The sequence below is a fragment of the Podarcis tiliguerta genome (genome assembly GCF_965153285.1).
Source record: "Podarcis tiliguerta genome assembly, chromosome: 13".
Taxonomy (NCBI): domain Eukaryota; kingdom Metazoa; phylum Chordata; class Lepidosauria; order Squamata; family Lacertidae; genus Podarcis; species Podarcis tiliguerta.
The window spans coordinates 9554587-9573425 of NC_139546.1; the positions used below are offsets into that span (position 1 = coordinate 9554587).

Here is an 18839-nt window from a genome sequence, read left to right on the forward strand (position 1 = left end):
TGTGAGTTGTTTTTTTACAGCTGCGTTCAGTATTCTTTGTCTGTCTGTGTTGGCACCGTGTTGTGTTTGTTGTGAATACACTGCACATAGCCCAGTACTGTATTACCATAGGCAGTCAGGACCACAATTATGGTCCACCAGCCAGTAAGCAATACAACAACCTAGTTGTGTGGTACACAATTTTATTCTTTTCTCATTGCAAAAACTACTATTATTGCGACCCAAACCTTGTGGGCATATTAGTCAGCCTTCTGACTTCAGTATGATGTAAAAATTGGGGTTTGGCTTTTGCTGCCCAACTCCCCATGGGACTCTGATTCCCTTAAGTCCATGATCAGTCAGAGAAGAATGGATGGAGGCAGGATCCAGTGGAAAGCAAGGCAGATCTTTATTTTTCTGCTGCAACAGAGTTCCCTCCCCTCCTTTCAAGGAGCGAGAGACCCTGAACCAAAGTGTGCAGGAACCTTGAAAGACTTTTGACATTGCCCAGCCCCTTAGCCAAAGACCACCCCAAAATCATCATACATACATCACAGGATGCAGTTTACAGCAGAAACCTCTGTATATAAGAAACCTCCTAAGAAGGAGAGTCCACCACCTTCTGAGGGCGTCTGAATTGATATCCCACCTTTTTCTCCAAGGAGCTCAAGATGACATACATAGTTCTCTCTTTTTTTTATAATAATATTTGTTAGTGGTTTTATAGTTACAGAAAAAATATATATGAGAGAATAAAAAACAATAAAAAATTAATAAACAGTACATCAAAAATAGAAAGAAAAAACAATACATCAAGACAACAAGAAAAAACAAAAGCATTTAAAAACACATCCAATTTCCATATCTTTATCTTTCATTTACTTGTTTCCTCGACTTCCTCACACCTCCCTTTTTTGTATTCTAGTTCAAATTAGCTAATTCAGCAAATCCTTTCCCTCTTTCTCAATTTTTTGTTCTATAATTTATCTTAACACAATCTAACTTTAAATTTTCCACTTTAACCCATTAACAATCAGTTTTTGCTTAAATCTTTATAACATTTCTGCTAAAACCTTATAACTTCATTCCAGTATTCTTCTAACATTCATTAATTTTGCAGTATTTCTGAAAATATACTTTAAATTTTTTCTTCTTCCATCGACTCTTCTCCCTGGTCTCGGATTCTGCCAGTCATTTCCGCCATCAGCTTCATCTGCCATTCTTCCTGGGTGGGTAAATCTTGTGTCTTTCAATACTTTGCGATGAGTTGTAGCATACATAAAAAAGGTTCTATCCTTCCTTGGCGACATACATAGTTCTCACCTTCTCGTTTAATCCCCACAACCTGGCCCCAGGTTACCCAGTTAGCTTCACATCTTAATAAGGAGGTATTTGAACCCTAGTCTCTTCCTTCTGAGAAACAGCCCTTCACTTCACTCACAGAAGCTGCTCAGTTCTGCTCCTGATGAGGAGATGCTGGTGGGTTTTGAAAAAACAACAACACTGCAAGCATTCTATGATGTCATAGTAGGGGGCTTGCAGGCGCTGGGCAACAGAAGTTGGAATGGGTGTTAGACATAGCAGACACGCACCCTAGAGAAAAAGCAATCCTTCACCATTCAAAAATTATAAACTATTCCCTGAAAAAAGAGACACTTTCTTTGAGTTCACAGAGCAAACCCGAAGCCACCTTGACCCTCTTAATGACCCCAGATATATACTCTGCAGTTGAAGGAAAAACCTTTCCCAATACAGTGGTGCCCCGCAAGACGAATGCCTCGGAAGACGAAAAACTCGCAAGACGAAAGAGTTTTCCGTTTTCTGAGGTGCTTCGCAAGACGGATTTCCCTATGGGCTTGCTTCGCTCGACGAAACGTCTTGTGCCTTTTTTTAAAAAACCGCCAATGCATTCCTATGGGAAACCGTCAATACACATTGGTGCTTCGCAAGACGAAAAAACTCGTAGAACGAAAAAACTTGCAGAACAAATTAATTTCATCTTGCGGGGCACCACTGTAGTTCTTTTCACTTACAAATCCTTCCAAAGCTATAAACCTCTCACATAAATAGGAGTAGATCTGTGACAATCGATTCAAGAACAGAGGTATTTACCATTTCAAGGGAACGGCTCAGACTGGCCAGAAAAGGGCAACCAGCAAGCATTGTCAGGTATCATGACAAGAGACAAGCCAGGAGACAAGACTGCCTCTTTCTGTGATGTATGTATGATGCTTGTTGGGTGGGCAGTGGTTTTCAACCAGGGTGCTGTGGCACCCTTTGGTGCCTTGAATGATGGCCAAGGGTGCCGCAAGCAACACTGGCCTCTGTCCCTCTTTCCTTCCCTCCCCCCCCCCTTGATGCCTTCTTGCGTCTCTGCCTCCCAAAGTCCTGCACTGCTGTTTATTGTAGCAGCCCTGGGTACAAGCTCCCCAGGCAAATGGTGCCTCTGGAGCTGGCCTGGGGGTGTTTCCCAGGCCCCTGTGGGGCAGTGTGAGAAGGCACCTCTCTTTAGGGAAGGGGCAGCAGCCACCGTTGTCCAGAGGACTCCAAAGGAGAGGGGAAAGGAGGGAACACTCCACAAGGGAAGGAGAAAAAGGACGAGAGGCTGCCAGCTCTGCTGGCAAGGGGTGACATAGCTGGGCTCCTGAGCCTCACAGGGCTGCCGCAGAAAGAATGTACAGTGGTGCCTCGCAAGACGAAATTAATTCGTTCCGCGAGTCTCTTCATCTAGCGGTTTTTTCGTCTTGCGAAGCAACCCTATTAGCGGCTTAGCGGATTAGCGCTATTAGCGGTTTAGCGGCTATTAGCGGCTATTAAAGTCTTAAGGGATTAGCGGCTTAGCTGCTAAAAGGCTATTAGCGGTTTAGCGGCTTAGAAAAAGGGGGTGGGGAGCGAAAAAAAATCTCAAGACTCGGAAGACATTTTCGTCTTGCGAAGCAAGCCCATAGGGAAATTCGTCCTGCGAAGCGCATCGAAAAACGGAAAACCCTTTCGTCTAGCGGGTTTTCCGTCTTGCGAGGCATTCGTCTTGCAGGGCACCACTGTACAGTGGTACCTTGGGATGCGAACGGGATCCGTTCCAGAGCCTCGTTCGCATCCCGAACGGAACGCAAGACGCGGCGGTGCTTCTGCTCGTGCGCAGGTCGCGTTTTGCCGCTTCCGCGCATGTGTGTGACGTCCTTTTGAGCATCTGCGCATGTGCGAGCAGTGAAACCCGGAAGTAACACACTCCATTACTTCTGGGTTGACGCAAAGCGCAACTCGAACGCGCTCAAGCCGAAGCACATTCAACTCGAGGTATGACTGTAGTTGGTCAAGGGAGCCATGGACTCAAAAAAGTCAAAGACCTCTGGGCTATTATTATTATTATTATAATCAGTATTACTATTATACTCGCACATCTGACTGGGTTGCCCCAGCTACTCTGGGCTGTTTTCAACATATATATAGAAGCATAATAAAACATTAAACACTAAACAGCTTCCCTATTCAGGGCTGCCTTCGGATGTCTTGTAAAGGCTGTATACAGTGGTACCCCGCAAGACGAATGCCTCGCAAGACGGAAAACCCGCTAGACGAAAGGGTTTTCCGTTTTTCAATGCGCTTCGCAGGACGAATTTCCCTAGGGGCTTGCTTCGCAAGACGAAAATGTCTTGCGAGTTTTGAGATTTTTTTTCGCTCCCCACCCCCTTTTTCTAAGCCGCTAAACCACGAATAGCCTTTTAGCAAGCTAATCCGCTAATCCCTTAAGCCTTTAATAGCCGCTAATAGCCGCTAAATGGCTAATAGCGCTAACCCTGGACAATGCCAGGATCCTGCCCACAGCCAGCCCTGGCTGGGCTCCAAACTCCGACCATCTTCTTACCATCCAGATGCACAGACCCCTTGCAATTCTGCCTGGGCTGGAGAAAGGGGAGAGAGAGAAACGTTTTGCTCTCTGTCCCTCAGGACATGGATATGAAAGCCACACCATGAAGCCCTGACAATATCTCAAGGGCCGTCACAAGGAAGAACGGGGAAGCTTGTTTTCTCCTCAGGACCTAATGCCGTGGCTTCAAGCTACAAAAAGGAGATTCTGACTCAACTTCAGGAAAAGCTTTCTGACAGCAAGAGCTGTTTGACAGTGGGAAGAAATCCCTCAGGCAGTAGACTCTCCTTCCTTGGAGGTTTTTCAGCAGAGGTGGGATGGCCATCTGCCATGGATGCTTTAGCTGAGATTCCTGCATTGCAGAGGGTTGGTCTAGATGACCCTCGGGGTCCCCTTCCAACTTGACAATTCCATGTTGAAAAGGGCATCCAATGAGCCTTTAAAGCACATGATGTTCCACAAACAATCTGGGGCATTGCAGCTTCCCTCTCACAGACCTACAATCCCCAGAACCCCTGGCAAACTACAATTCCCAGGATCGTTTGGGGGAAGACACCTTCTTTTTAGAACAGGGATGAGGAACCTGCAGCTTTCTTTCCCTGGTTTCCTAGGAACCAAGAACGGAAAGCTCAAGTACTTGTAACAGGGTGGTTTCAGGGAGCAGGGTGTATAAAATATTGTTCCAAAAGTTGGGTGCCTCCCCTCTCTCTGCCAAGCGGTGGCAAGAGCCCATGGGGTTCCAGGCTCTCTCCTTTAGAGAACTGAGACATGGCGGAGAGTGCCCTTGCTTTAAGAAATACCGTTTATTCACCTGTTTACATCTTCAGTCTGCATGGAGGGAGTCCAGATTTCACAGCAGAGTCATTGCAAGAGGGAATTGACCCCCACAGCAGGACAGCCAGTCTTCCCAAGTCAGATCCAGACTCTCTTCCTCCTCCTCCTCCTCCTCCTCCTCCTCCTCGTTCTTCTTCTGCCACCTCACACCAAGACAGAGTTCTCTGGCATTTCCAGTTAGGCTCTCCAAGGCCTTGAATAGTTTCTTAAAGGTCCTTGCTTGGCCAGGTCCTTTTGCATAGGCTAGCCCAGGAATTCCTCTGTCGCTTGTATTTCTCCCTTCACATCCCAAATAATCCCAAATCCTACCATCTATTAATTTCTAGTTTTTGGTGGGATCCCCCCATAATCTATAACAATACTGTGTGCAGTTAAGGTGATGCTATTAGAATTTCCAAGGGAATGTCAAGCAGGGAGGGAGGGGGGAAGAGAGAGAGAGGAATTCTGGTGGAGAGAGAAGATTGGAGGAGGCTTGGAAAGGGAGTTTGAATGTTGGGGGGGGGGGAGGCAGTTGAGAGTCGGTTGAGAGCGGTGGGTTCTAGAAGGGGGCACTTGGTGAAGAACCTGAAGCTGGGCTGGACACCTATTCAGCTTAGGATCAGTAGTCCAGTCACCATCGCCCTCGTTTGACCGTGGCCAAAAAGGAACAGAGACGAAGAGGGACTGTGAGTCTCCTGTGGAGGCCGGGGCATGCGGCAGTCCCATGCCCAGCGAAGAGGGGCTCTGCCAGCTGCCCAGAAACAGAATTCCCTCAGTTTAGGTGAGCCACAAAGCCAGGGCTTGGCTGGTACTGCTAAGGCCCAGTTGCCTCCCACCACCCCCTCCAAGCGCCTGGGAAGCAGCTTACAGACCTGGGCTATGCCTGATTCCCGTCTTCCCAAGTAACTTGGAAAGGGAGAGTGAATGTTGGGGCTCTGGCAATCTGCCCAGAAACAGAATTTCCTCGATTTTGGTGGGCAACGGAGCCAGGGCTTGGCTAGCCTTGCTAATTTCCAGATGCCTCACACAAACCTCTCCAAGGACCTGGTTGTGTCCACCACCCACTGTAACACCTCCAGAGAAACCAGCCTTACAGACCTGGGCTATAATAGAAAGAAATTGTGGGCTATGGCCAATTTCATGGACATGGACTTCATAGAAAATCCTCATGGGAAGATGCCTCGCAAGTCCATGCCTCCCCTCCCCCCCGGTTGGTCCAATACTTCCCCCGTCTTGCTCCCTGAAAGTTGGCACCCAACTGGCAGGAGTAGGGGCTCCTTGGGGCAGCGAATAGTGTCATGGGTCAGGAATCAGCTTCACCTGCTGAACAGCAGCCTGAAGGGGGAGATGGTGGAGAGACTTCACCTGCAGCTTCAAGGACACAAAGGAGCTTTTGAGAACCGGCTTCAGCAGCAGTCAGAGAAGGCAGAGAAGGAAAGAAAACTGCTCATTATTTTTTTCATTTTAACAATATTTATTAATAAATATTATTTGATCCTTGGCATACCGGGAAACTACAACTAATCCAGAACGCGGCAGCCAGACTGGTGACTGGGAGTGGCCGCCGAAACCATATAACACCGGTCTTGAAAGACCTACATTGGCTCCCAGTACGTTTCCGAGCACAATTCAAAGTGTTGGTGCTGACCTTTAAAGCCCTAAATGGCCTCGGTCCAGTATACCTGAAGGAGCGTCTCCACCCCCATCGCTCTACCCGGACACTGAGGTCCAGCGCCGAGGGCCTTCTGGCGGTTCCCTCACTGCGAGAAGCCAAGTTACAGGCAGAGGGCCTTCTCGGTAGTGGCGCCCTCCCTGTGGAACGCCCTCCCACCAGATGTCAAAGAGAACAACAATTACCAGACTTTTAGAAGACATCTGAAGGCAGCCCTGTTTAGGGAAGCTTTTAATGTTTGATGTATCACAGTATTTTAATATTCTTTTCGAAGCCGCCCAGAGTGGCTGGGGAAACCCAGCCAGATGGGCGGGGTATAAATAAATAATAATAATAATAATAATAATAATAATAATTATTATTATTATTATTATTACCGAAAGCAAGAATTTCCTCCAATTTCTTTATTGTAAGAATGCCAGTGATGCCATTCTCCTCGTCAGGGACTGGCACATTCAGACATCATGCATGGCATCCCTGGAGACATGGAGCAGCATGGATCCCTCCAGCGACCTGGAAGGACTTTACAATCCAGAAAGGCCGGACTGGAACGCCACGGATGACAAAGTTTCGCTCTTGTCCTTCAGCTTGGGAAGTGGCAACGGACAACAATCTCTTGAAGCGTGGCCCTGTGGAGGAAGGAGGACTTGGGTTCCTCCTGGCAGACGTGGGGAATGGATGCCCAATGCCCCTGCCCTGACATTGCTCCCAAAGAAAGCTTGGCCCACCCACTTCCGGACGAGAGCATCTCCTTTCTGCTCTCATGCAGGAAGGTTCTTCTCCCATTCCCCGTTGACGCTCAACTTGTACTGTGTCCCTCCTTAAAAGAGGATTAGACGACGGAAAGGGATTCTGCAGGCCTTGGTGCCAGCGCATGTCTTGGCCTATAGGGATGGGTACAGTGACCTAGAATCCACAAAGGACCTGAGGAAGTAAGAACAGTAGGGCCCAGGTAATCAAAGGAACAGGTCCCTCTCACTGTGGGTTGGGTAGCTGCTGGTACGTCACTAGAGGGCGTTCCAGAGGTACCTCTTTCCTACAATGGTCTTCTTCTGGGGGGAGGCTTGGGCAGCGGCCACTGATAGCTGAGCAATTATCATAGAATCATAGAATCATAGAGTTGGAAGAGACCACAAGGGCCATCGAGTCCAACCTCCTGCCAAGCAGGAAACACCATCAGAGCACTCCTGACATATGGTTCTCAAGCCTCTGCTTAAAGACCTCCAAAGACGGAGACTCCACCACACTCCCTGGCAACAAATTCCACCGTCGAACAGCTCTTACTGTCAGGAAGTTCTTCCTAATGTTTAGGTGGAATCTCCTTTCTTGTAGTTTGGATCCATTGCTCCGTGTCCGCTTCTCTGGAGCAGCAGAAAACAACCTTTCTCCCTCCTCTATGTGACATCCTTTTATATATTTGAACATGGCTATCATATCACCCCTTAACCTCCTCTTCTCCAGGCTAAACATGCCCAGCTCCCTTAGCCGTTCCTCAGAAGGCATCGTTTCCAGGCCTTTGACCATTTTGGTTGCCCTCCTCTGGACACGTTCCAGTTTGTCAGTGTCCTTCTTGAACTGTGGTGCCCAGAACTGGACACAGTACTCCAGGTGAGGTCTGACCAGAGCAGAATACAGTGGCACTATTACTTCCCTTGATCTAGATGCTATACTCCTATTGATGCAGCCCAGAATTAAAGCTACTAAAAAAGTCTCTGGTTCTGCCGGAACATCCTACGGTCTTCTTCTGGGAGGAGGCTTGGGCAGCAGCCACAGCGGTGCAGTGGGGAGATCCTGCAAGAAAGAAGGGATCTTTAAAGCAGGGGAGAACTCAACGCTGAGGGCTGCTTCCCCCTGTCCCATTATCTCCTTCCCCCTCCTTCCCCCCGTCCCATTACCTCCGAGGCAGGTATCCTCCACCTGGGCTCCAATCCCTCCCGGGATGCGGCGGCTCCCAGGCTGAGTTGTTCCCTCGCTGCAAAGCAAAGGAGACATCAGCCGGCACTCCCAGCCACGCTAGCCCCAGTCTGGGGCAGGAGGATGGGGACCTGGGAAGGGGGCATTTCCTCCTACCTGATCTTACAAGTTCCCGCAACCTGGCCTCCGCCTCCGTACGGGCATCTTGGCTCCGCCCCGGCCGGCCTTGCTCAGAAGCAGCAGCCAAGGTTTCCTCCCTCTCTAAAATAACTCGAGATGTTCTTCGAATTGGAGGAAACCTTGTCTGCTGCTTCTGTGGCAGGCAGGGCCGGGGAGGAGCCAGGCCCGCACGGAGACGGGGCAGGGGGGAACCGGCGCGAGGGTCCTCAGCCGGGAACCGCCGGGATGGTATCTTGCTCTTCGTCCCGGGAGCCGGATCTGAAGCCTCATTCCTGGAGAAATTAGGAGAAATATGGGTTAACTACAGGACTATCTAAATCAGGCCTTCCTCCTCCATCTGGCTGTCCCGTTGCTGGCATGAGGAAATGGCAATCCCCATCCCCAGCAAGGGAAGAGCCACGTCTTCCCCCGGTCCACTTCCACGCACCATGTCCGCTTCTGTCTGAAGGAAGGACGTATGGGGTGGGGAGAATTCTGGGATGCATCTCCACAGAAGCCTTCCCAAGCAGAGCCAGATTGCCCAATGGGCAGAGCAGGCACTGGCCCTCGGCCCCTGCAACAATGGATTGCCATAAATGTTCTTGGTTTTGCGTAATAAAACTGGATTATTAATATTGCTGGTTGGTAAAATCAAATCACAGCATACCTGCACATTCGGAGTTTCCCCCTTGCACCGCTGGGCTGCTGCTTCTGGTGGTGGTGGGCCGGAGCCTTTGGCTTTCCTCCCAAACCACTTCCCTGGGAGAGACAAAGGACATTGTATTTTCCTGGCATAAGCATCCACTCTAGGGCACCGGGGTCCCCTGGGCCCTCCCCAATTATTGGGGGCTGGGGTGAGGCAGGCCTGCTCCCCCCCCCCCCGCCCTATTTGGCACATGTGGGGAATGGATTCCCCATGGAATTAACATACCACAACTTGTAGGGCTTCCCCACGGCGCCACAGCCGCTCCATTGCCCTTCCTTTTTGAGAAGCTGTGAGACAGAAAGGAAAATAAAAACAGAGGAAGTTACCAACCAGTTATTCATAACAGAAAATCTCATCTGGGGACCACAGCTGAGGACCTGCCAAGCTATAGACAGCTGTGGACAAGGCAAGCCAGGGAGCCAGGCCACGCCCATCAGTGATGGGTGACCCTAATAATAATAATATTTTTTATTTAATACTTTTATTTTGCTTTAAACCAATACAGATAAATATAAACAACCAAAATTACAAAAGAAAAATCCTTAATAATAATAATGAAAAAACCTAAAAATCTACAAAAAATATCAAAGTACATGGCATAGAACATAAGCCATTATGGGAAAGAAAAAAGAAAAAGGAAAGAAGGAGGAGGAAGGAAAAAAAGAAAAAAGGAAAAAAGGGGGGGGGGAGGGGAAAAAAAGAGGAAGATGAGCCAAAACACAAGAAGGCTCGTCTATTGTACGCTTCCGTCAAGGTCACAACAGATCATTATTCTTATCAATTCTCTCTATCTGCATTCCCTAGAATCCCTCATCTTGGTATCAGGGAACATTTCCCTATGCGGTATCATTCTAAACATAACCTTGATGAACCCTTATGCCCTAGATAATGATTTAAACATTCCCATTCTTCTTTCACCATCTTTTTAGGTTTATCTCTTACTGCATCTGGCAGCTTTGCGAGCTCCAAGTACTCGCACAATTCGACTACCCATTCATCTTTAGTGGGTGCATTTTTATCTTTCCAGTGTTTTGCCACCATAACCCTTGCTGCTGACGTTGCTTACATAAATAACCTGGTTTTATTTTGGGGAATATTATCTGAAACCATTCCTAGTAAAAATTCTTCCGGTTTCTTGCTAAATGTAGTTTCTATCAATCTCTTTATCTCTTCATAAATCATATTCCAAAATCTTTGTATCTCTAGACAGGACCACCACAAATGGTAGTAATAATAATGTTATTTCTATGGGCCTCGGAGCTCCTCTTACCTTCAGAGTTCCTCCCTCTGAACATTGCTGATAAGTCTCTCACCATCATCTGACAGGCATCTCTCTTGCAGGGCAATATAAGTCTTGCTTGCAAAGCAGCACTTTGGGACATCAGCTGGCAAACAGGGGCCAGGCTGCTGGGTTGCCAGGCAGCTGAATTAAGAAAAATAAAACCAGGGGGTCAAAGTGTGGTGGGATGAGTCCACCGTGGGTCAGGCCAGAGGGTGCTGTTGGGGTGTGTGGTTGTGCCTCCCCTGGTTCTGCATCTTGCTCCCCCGCCCCTTCCTTTGGCTGCTTGATGGTAGAGTTGGAAGGGATGCCAAGGGTCATCCAGTCCAACCCCCGGCAATGCCAGGATCCTGCCCACAGCCAGCCCTGGTTGGGCTCCAAACTCCGACCATCTCCTTACCAGCCAGATGCACTGACCCCTTGCAATTCTGCCTGGGCTGGAGAAAGGGGAGAGAGAAACGTTTTTGCTCTCTGCCCTCAGGACATGGATTTGAGAGCCACGCTATTCCTGTGGAGGAAGCAGGATCCAGTATGGGCTCTCATGTGAGTGGGAGAGTCAGCAAGGTTAATGGCAGTATTGAGGGGACAGTCAGATCAAAAATTAATAAAAGAATGGGGCTGTGTTAAAGAGTACAGGAAAAAGCATTGTTCTGGAATAAATATATCGATACGTAATGAATGACTTTTGCAGGGTTAGTGAAATGAAGAAACGGCTATAAAAGGCATAAAACCAGAAGTAACATATATGTAAATAAAATAACACAACAAATAAGATAAATGGGAAATTTCAAGTCTAAAAAGGGTGGAAGTGAGTCAAAATGTATGTACGTATTGTTATGTTTGGTTGTTGATATTGTTTATTTTTATTTTTCCTTTGATTTTTCTTATTTATGCTTTATTTTTGTATTTTATATTGTAATTATGCATTGAAAATAAAATTAGAAAGAAAGAAAGAAACCATAAGCTGTGTACCCACCATACCTTTGGGGCTCATCCCCACTTCCCCTTGGGTCATGTGCCCAGCGAGCTCAGGTGTGTTAACAGATTTGCTTTTTGCTAGACCGGCTGGCCTGGTTTGCAAAAGTCAACCCAGGAATTCCTTGTCTGGCACAGTTCTGCAAGCCTATACTTTCATTGATATCCCAATTCATCAAAATCCTACCATTTATCAATTTCTAGTGTTTAGGGTCTCCTGCAAATGTATAACAGTATTTTTCCTGTACAGTTTTTAATGCCTATTTTGTTGTGAACTGATGCATGATTATAAAGTAAGTAAAGCTTGTTTTTAAAGTTCCCAGGTTGATACCAGATTCTTTCTTAAGTGGGGCAAAGGGGGGGGGGGAGGCAGCTAGCTTCATGGCTGGACTTGCTCAACACAAGGTTTTTCAGCCTGATTCCTCTCCTTTTAAGTTTGCTGCCAAGGATGAGATTTTAAAACTCTGTTTTTTAAAGGACCAGGTGGCTACCCTACTCCAGGTATACAGGTCCCACACTTTGAATTGTGCTCGCAAATGTACTGTGAGCCACCGTACATCCTTTAGGACCGGCGTTCTATGGTTCCGGTGGCATTCCAGCACCTTAAATTTATTTATTATCCCCGCCCCCTTTTCACTGCTTTCCCCCTGTTGGCTGGGAAAAGAGTCTCCCCACCTGTCAAGGCAACTAAGATGGCTCTCTGCTGCGTGCCCAGGGAAGGGCTGCCCTTGCCCGCTGCAGAGGACACCTCGTGTGTAAAGAGAGGGGTTCTGATTGGGAAGCCAGGCAAGAAGAAGCAGGCAGCTTCTGGGATGCTGATTCCTGGATGTCCTTGCAGCTGTGTGGATGCCGGAATGGCTGGGCAGGAGCCCTGGTCCATTTGGGGGAAAGAAATAAAGCTGCCGTTCAGGGATGTCTTTGTCAGCACCACCTGCAAAGTCACAGTGGGGTGATTTGGGAATGCCAAGAAATGTTACTCGGAGTCAACTGGGGGGGAAGCAGAGTAACAGGGTGGGGTGCAGTGGGGAGGCAAAGTGGGCGTGATGGAAAAGTTCAAAATTGATGCAGGACTGCAGGAGCTATCATGCAGACTTAAGACGAGTATCATTTTATGGAATTCAATGTGTAATACAATACAATAAAATACAATATATAAGAAACAAAGGTAGCAATTTGGGCACCATTTGGGGGGAAATGGTTGTTTCCAATCCTGAACGGGAGGCTGTCTTCTGCTCAGAATCCCAACGGTTCCATGCGGTTTACGCAGAAGTAAAACGTGCATGGGTTGAACCTCAGATTGCTCCATCAGATTGCTCCATCTGGCTGGGACAACCTCAATGGCTAATGCAATTTGTATGTGTGGAAACAATTTGTGTGTGTGTGTAAATACTGCTGCCCTGAGACCTTCCAGAGCAATTGCTGGTCAGTGTAGGCATATATATTGTTGTTGTTTAGTTGTTTAGTCGTGTCCGACTCTTCGTGACCCCATGGACCAGAGCACGCCAGGCACTCCTGTCTTCCACTGCCTCCCGCAGTTTGGTCAAACTCATGTTCGTAGCTTCGAGAACACTGTCCAACCATCTCGTCCTCAGTCGTCCCCTTCTCCTTGTGCCCTCCATCTTTCCCAACATCAGGGTCTTTTCCAGGGAGTCTTCTCTTCTCGTGAGGTGGCCAAAGTATTGGAGCCTCAGCTTCAGGATCTGTCCTTCCAGTGAGCACTCAGGGCTGATTTCCTTAGGAATGAATAGGTTTGATCTTCTTGCATACACACACACACACACACACACACACACACACACACACACACCGTATTTTTGCTCTATAGGACACACTTTTTCCCCTCCCAAAACTAAGGGGAAATGTGTGTGCGTCCTATGGAGCGAATGCAGGCTCCTTGGCTTCAGCGATAGCAACGTGAAGCCTCCGAAGCGCAGAGGGAGCGCTCCCTCCGCGCTCCGGAGGCTTCTCGTTGCTTTCGCTGAAGCCTGGAGAGCGAGAGGGGTCAGTGCGCACCGACCCCTCCCGCTCTCCAGGCTTCAGGGATAGCTGCCTGAAGCCTTTGGAGCGCAGCGGGACCTCAAGCTGCGCTCCAAAGGTTTCAGGGTTAGCTGCGCAAAGCCTCCGCAGGGCAGCGGGGTGAAGGCACCCCGCTGCCCTGCGGAGGCTTTAAAGGCTGTCCCCGAAGCCAGAACAGAGAGACTGAGCACTGCGCAGCCCTCCGTCTCGCGGTTCTAGTTTGGGGATGCCGGGGCTTTATGGGAAAACCCTGGGCTTCCCCCTTCAGCCCCGACACTGATTTGATTCAAAATATCTTTTACTTGTTTTCCTCTAAAAACTAGGTGTGTTCTTTGCTCGGGTGTGCCCTATAGAGCGAAAAATACGGTCTGTGTGTGTGTATTCCACCCATCTGACTTGGTTGCCCCAGCCGCTCTGAAGTGGACGGAGCAATCTAAGGCCTAAACCCCCTTCCTGTGTTTCTGTTTGGGAGGGGCGACAGCTCAGTGGCAGAGCATCTTCTGGGCACCCAGAAGGGCTTGGATTCAACTCCCTGCTTGGGTTCAGGTGTGGGGATGAGAAGGCCCAGCTTGCAGGTTCAATCCCCATCTGGGACAGCTGCATCTTCCTGCATTGCAGGGGGTTGGACTAGATGACCCTCAAGGTCCCATCCTGCTCTGTGATTCTTTGATTCTAAGGATGCTAGATGCAATGGCACTCCCGCTGTGCGAACCCAACACAGGCGCACAGAGAGACAGACTGAACCTCAGCCACGGAGTGTTCAGTCGCCAGAGGTGAATATGCAGGAAAGCGCCTGGCCCTTTGCCTGGCAGAAGACCTCACCCACTGGGCTGCAAAGACAGCTGCCTCAGGAGCCAGGTCCCGGGTACCGGGAGCTCCAGACTGCCTTCCTCTGGCCTGGCTGGCAGCAGCTCACCTGGGGATCAGAGTTTCCCCAAGCCTCACCTGGGGATGCTGAGGACTGACCCTGTGGCCTTCCACAGGTGCTGAGCTATGGCCTAAAATGGTGGGTCCATCCTTTGTATATCTAAGGCAAGGCTGGGAACAACTTCTACCTGCCACCCTTTGGAGAACCATGGCCAGGCAGTTGACAGCTGGGATGAGGAACTGAGGCCCACAACCTGATTCTATGCACCCTAGAGATGGCACAGAGAGACTTGCAGACAGGACAGGGAGAAGAGTTAAGAGCCTCGGACAGAAGAGCACCAGGTTGATGAACTATATAGAACTGATAGAAAAGACTGACAAAATCCGACACCAGGGAGAAGAGACGGTGGAAGAAGATTGGAAATTTTTAAAACATTATTTAGTATAATACTGTATAATTAAGGAATGTTGGGAGATGGTGGAATGAACTTATATGACTTTAGTTGAAATATGATAAGGATTTAAGATTTTAGGATTTAAGGGTTCAAGATTTAAGGTTTTATTTTTATTATTAGATTGAAGTATAGATAAATTTTAAGATTTTGATGGAAAGATAAGATTAAAATAGATTAAGATATTTAAATGATAGTAAGCAGTGAAAGATGGAAAGGATTTGCTGACTTAATTATTAACTGGAATACAAAAAAGGGAGGTGGGAGGAGGTCGAGGAAATAAGTCATTGAAGGATAGAGATGTGAAAAAAGGATGTGTTTTTAAATGTTTTTGTTTTTTCTCTGGATGGGTGGAGGTACTGTTTTCTTTTTTGCTTTTTGATGTATTTTTTAATTTTTTTCCTTTTTCCTTTTTTATATGTATATATATTGTGTTTTTTCTCTTTTTCTCTTTTTCTTCTGTAACTATAAACTTTTAATAAATATCATTTAAAAAAAAAGATGGCAGAGAGAGAGAGAGAGGCAGAGACTGTCTCTTGTAGGGAGGGGACTCTGCAATCTTGCAGCAAACATGGCCCACTTTGGCTTGACCGTATTTACCATACTTTCCCGTTGGGACTAGAAATTTGTCTTCTTAAATCTTTCCTTCCTCTTACCTGGTCTTTTCACGAGGGGGGCTTTGGCAGCAGCAGTTTCCTCAAAATTCTTTTAAATCCTATTCCTCCACTTAAAAGTGAAGAAAAAGAACCTTGCAGTTTTATCAAACTGTGTTCTAAGCCATAATGTCAAGGGTGTGAGTGTACTTAGGGGGAAGCCTCATAACAACTACACACCCACACACCCCTCGCTGTGGGTTAAACCACAGAGCCTAGGACTTGCCGATCAGAAGGTCGGCGGTTCGAATCCCCGCGATGAGGCGAGCTCCCGTTGCTCGGTTTTTGCTCCTGCCAACCTAGCAGTTCGAAAGCACATCAAAGTGCAAGTAGATAAATAGGTACTGCTCCGGCGGGAAGGTAAAATGGCGTTTCCATGCACTGCTCTGGTTCGCCAGAAGCGGCTTAGTCATGCTGGTCACATGACCCGGAAGCTGTATGCCAGCTCCCTCAGCCAATAAAGCGAGATGAGCGCCACAACCCCAGAGTCAGCCACGACTGGACCTAATGGTCAGGGGTCCCTTTACCTACTGTGAAGGTGACGGTTCCTACATTTTGGGGGAACTGAAGCCATAGGGGAGAGGCATGCCTTATGCCGCCACCTCACAGGGAACCTAACTACTATGTTCCTCCTTTAAAAGTGGCTCCGTGGTTGAGCGTCTCCCTTGCAGACAGAAGGGCCCAGATTCAATCCTTATTTGCAGTGAGTTAGGTGCAGCCATGGCAGATACCTGTATCTCCACCAGCTGGCATTCTGTGCCACCTTTTTAGTTGTTTTCTGGCTGCATCATTCATCCGTCTGGACATCCAAGTAACATCAACAGCGAGAAGCCAAGTCAGGAGAGCAGGGAGGGGAAGCGAGATCAAGGATTCGGAAGGAAGAGGGACCTCAAGCAGTTGCGGAAGTTGTGCTGTGACCCGTTGGGTTGCCTCCTGAATCTGGATAATGCATTATTGTTGAAGAGAATACCTGGATTATAAGTATGCCAAAAGAACACGCATGACCTGACGTGTTATTATCAAGCTGAGTTCTTGCTGGACACTGAGCTGCTTTCAGAATATCACCAAGGTGAGTAGCATAGCATCTTGGATCAGGGAGTCAAAATCTCAGAAGCGTCAATTCGGAAAGCTTGAATTCAAGGGACGCAATAGCTGAAACCAGCTCTGGCCACGTGGGGGCAGCAAAATACAGTTTTTGAAAGCATCTGCATTACATCCTATGGTATATTGTCACTTACTAAATGAATACTTGTCATTTGGAAGGCTATAGAAGGGCAAGAAACAGGTTTGAATTTGTGTTGGGGATCTATCAATACCAGCCTTGGATTATATTAAATAAAAATTTTACCTGGACATGTGCCGAGCTCCATGAACAATCATCCTGGATAGCTCAGTCAGTAGAGCATGAGACTCTTAATCTCACGATTGTGGGTTCAAGCCCCATGTGGGGCGAAATGATTTCTGCATTGCAGGGGGTTGGACTAGATGTCCTCAAGGTCACTTCCAACTCCACAAATCTGTGATTTATTCTATGTCCATATACTCTGAGACTAAAGGTTTAGCTGTACCGCCAGACACTTTTCAAGAATTCTCTCTTCTTATATGGATTTAATCTGGGCAGTTTTCTTGCTTTGGTGAGAGTCTTAGAGGCTGCTTGCTGGTGAGCTTATCTCTCCCTCTAGTACCACAAGCTCATTTCCCAAATTGCGACAGCCCGAACACTTCAGAGCTTGCATTGCTCTGGCGAGGAGCTCATTTTTGTTTTGGAGTTTTTTGCATATATATATATATATATATACACACACACACACACACACACATTCATTCGTTGTTTTTTAAAGATGGCAGGTGAAGTCATCAAGCACAAGGAAAGAAAGATTAAACAGCAAATACCTGGGTTATATAAGGCAAAGAACACGAACATTCAATCTAAAATGTCCTTTTTCTATAAACTTTTAAATATCTACAGTTCCACAGTTGCAGACGTGAAACAGTTATTGCCCTGGATAGAGACGTATTACCTGATTTTTTTAAAAAAATACCCAGTTACAAGACATTTGTACTGACAGTAAACACAGAACAAAAGTAATATATTGAAGCATTTAATGTGCCTTTTTACATCAGGGTAGCTGAGATATTGTCTGTATCAAAACAAGCGCTGTATGACTACCATTTAATATGGTTTCCTTGAACCTACAGAGACACAGGTAAGAAACATTTTCATGAACAAAAGGATGGAGGATGTGTGCATTATAAGAAAGTAAGTTTGTGTTCAATCAAAAGATGAGGATCTCCCATTCCTTCCCTCTATACCGGGTCAGAATATCCTCAAAACCAATGCAGTCACAGTTGCCTTTCCAGATATCCAGGGACAAGTTAGAACTAGGAAGGAAGATGCTGGAGCTGCTTCACTGCTTGGAATTCCATCTGCAGCTTCAGCGGTGCATGCAGCCCCGGAATATTTCTCAGAGTAGAAAAAATCATCTTATCTTGATTTAGCAACAACAACAACAAAATTATCTGGTGTGTCCAAAGGATGAACAGGGAAAAGTTCGCTCTTCACATTTGTAAAGCTTCTATTTATCACATCACAGCTTTCAAATGCTTCAGCAGCTGACAAATCAGAAACCGGAATACAGTCCTTCCGCTGAGATCCAAACGCTCTGGAATTCGCCTCAAGCTGTGTTTTTTTATAAAAAAAGAAGGGGGTCAAGGACAATGGGAGTTGTAGTCAAGCAACCCCTGTAGGAAGGCCCCCAGTCCCCAAACCCGCCTTCTCAGTATATGCCTTTTTTCAGAAATGCACCCAGAGCATAAACACGTAAGCGCAACTTGTAGGGTGTTCTCCCCGCCCCATGCAAAGGTTCCCTTCCTCTTACCTGGTCTTTTGGGGGGAGGCTTGGGCAGCAGCCACAGCGGTGCACGGTCGAGATCCTGCAAGAAAGAAGGGATCTTTGAAGCAATGCTTCTTGGGCTCAAATCCTGTTGGCTGCTTTCGCAGTGGCATCTGGGTGGCCCCTGGGAGAAGAGGAGGCTGGACCAGACGGGCCCTTGGCCTGATCCCGCAGGCCCTCCTTGTGTGTTTCCTAAGGCCCCCCCTCCTCTCCCCTGTCCCATTACCTCAGGGGCGAGAGGCCGTCGTCTGGGCTCCAGTCCCTCCCGGAGGAATGCGGCGGTTCCACGGCTGAACTAATGGTCCTAGGGACTCAGGGAGCGATGGGCAGTAATAATAATAATAATAACAATTTTGAAAAGGAAAATCAATTCTAAAGCTATAAACTAAAACACCTACCCAGCATCGCCCGGCTGTGAGATGTGGAGGCCGTTCCCTCCAAGGCCCTTTCTACCTGGCCTGGGGGGCGAGGCCCAGACCCACCCAGCCCTACAAAAGAGGCTCCCCCTGAGGCCGGGGGAACATCACCTAGCTATTGTTTTATTGATTTAATATGCTGTAAACCGCTTTTAGATATTGAGTAAAAATATAAA

At 47.5% G+C, this 18839-nt stretch overlaps 1 protein-coding gene across 2 annotated transcripts; it reads right to left on the reverse strand.

Annotated features, from left to right (window-relative positions):
- Window positions 1-8027: 8027 nt before the first annotated feature.
- Window positions 8028-11656, reverse strand: LOC310661637 (uncharacterized protein). Of its 2 annotated transcripts, XM_083408049.1 has the most exons (4): window positions 8854-9055; window positions 8403-8698; window positions 8228-8304; window positions 8028-8123 (listed from the first exon to the last, which is right to left on the reverse strand). In XM_083408049.1, exons 1-4 carry the CDS (start codon window positions 8997-8999, stop codon window positions 8064-8066), a joined length of 579 nt encoding a protein of 192 aa, XP_083264175.1. In that variant the 5' UTR covers window positions 9000-9055; the 3' UTR covers window positions 8028-8063. The 2 variants fall into 2 exon arrangements, 1 of the variants encoding a protein (XP_083264175.1); XR_014504004.1 differs by lacking the exon at window positions 8854-9055 and adding an exon at window positions 9073-11656 and having other exon boundaries at window positions 8028-8698.
- Between the last annotated feature and the right edge of the window lie 7183 nt (window positions 11657-18839).

Excerpts from the sequence above, each read along its gene's own strand:
- LOC310661637 (XM_083408049.1), bottom strand. The coding sequence starts at position 8,999 with ATGGCAATCCATTGTTGCAGGGGCCGAGGGCCAGTGCCTGCTCTGCCC. Across the intron at positions 8,305-8,402 it reads GCGGGAACTTGTAAGATCAG|CGAGGGAACAACTCAGCCTG; the intron begins GTAGGAGGAAAT and ends TTTGCTTTGCAG. Across the intron at positions 8,124-8,227 it reads GGAGGATACCTGCCTCGGAG|GATCTCCCCACTGCACCGCT; the intron begins GTAATGGGACGG and ends TCTTTCTTGCAG.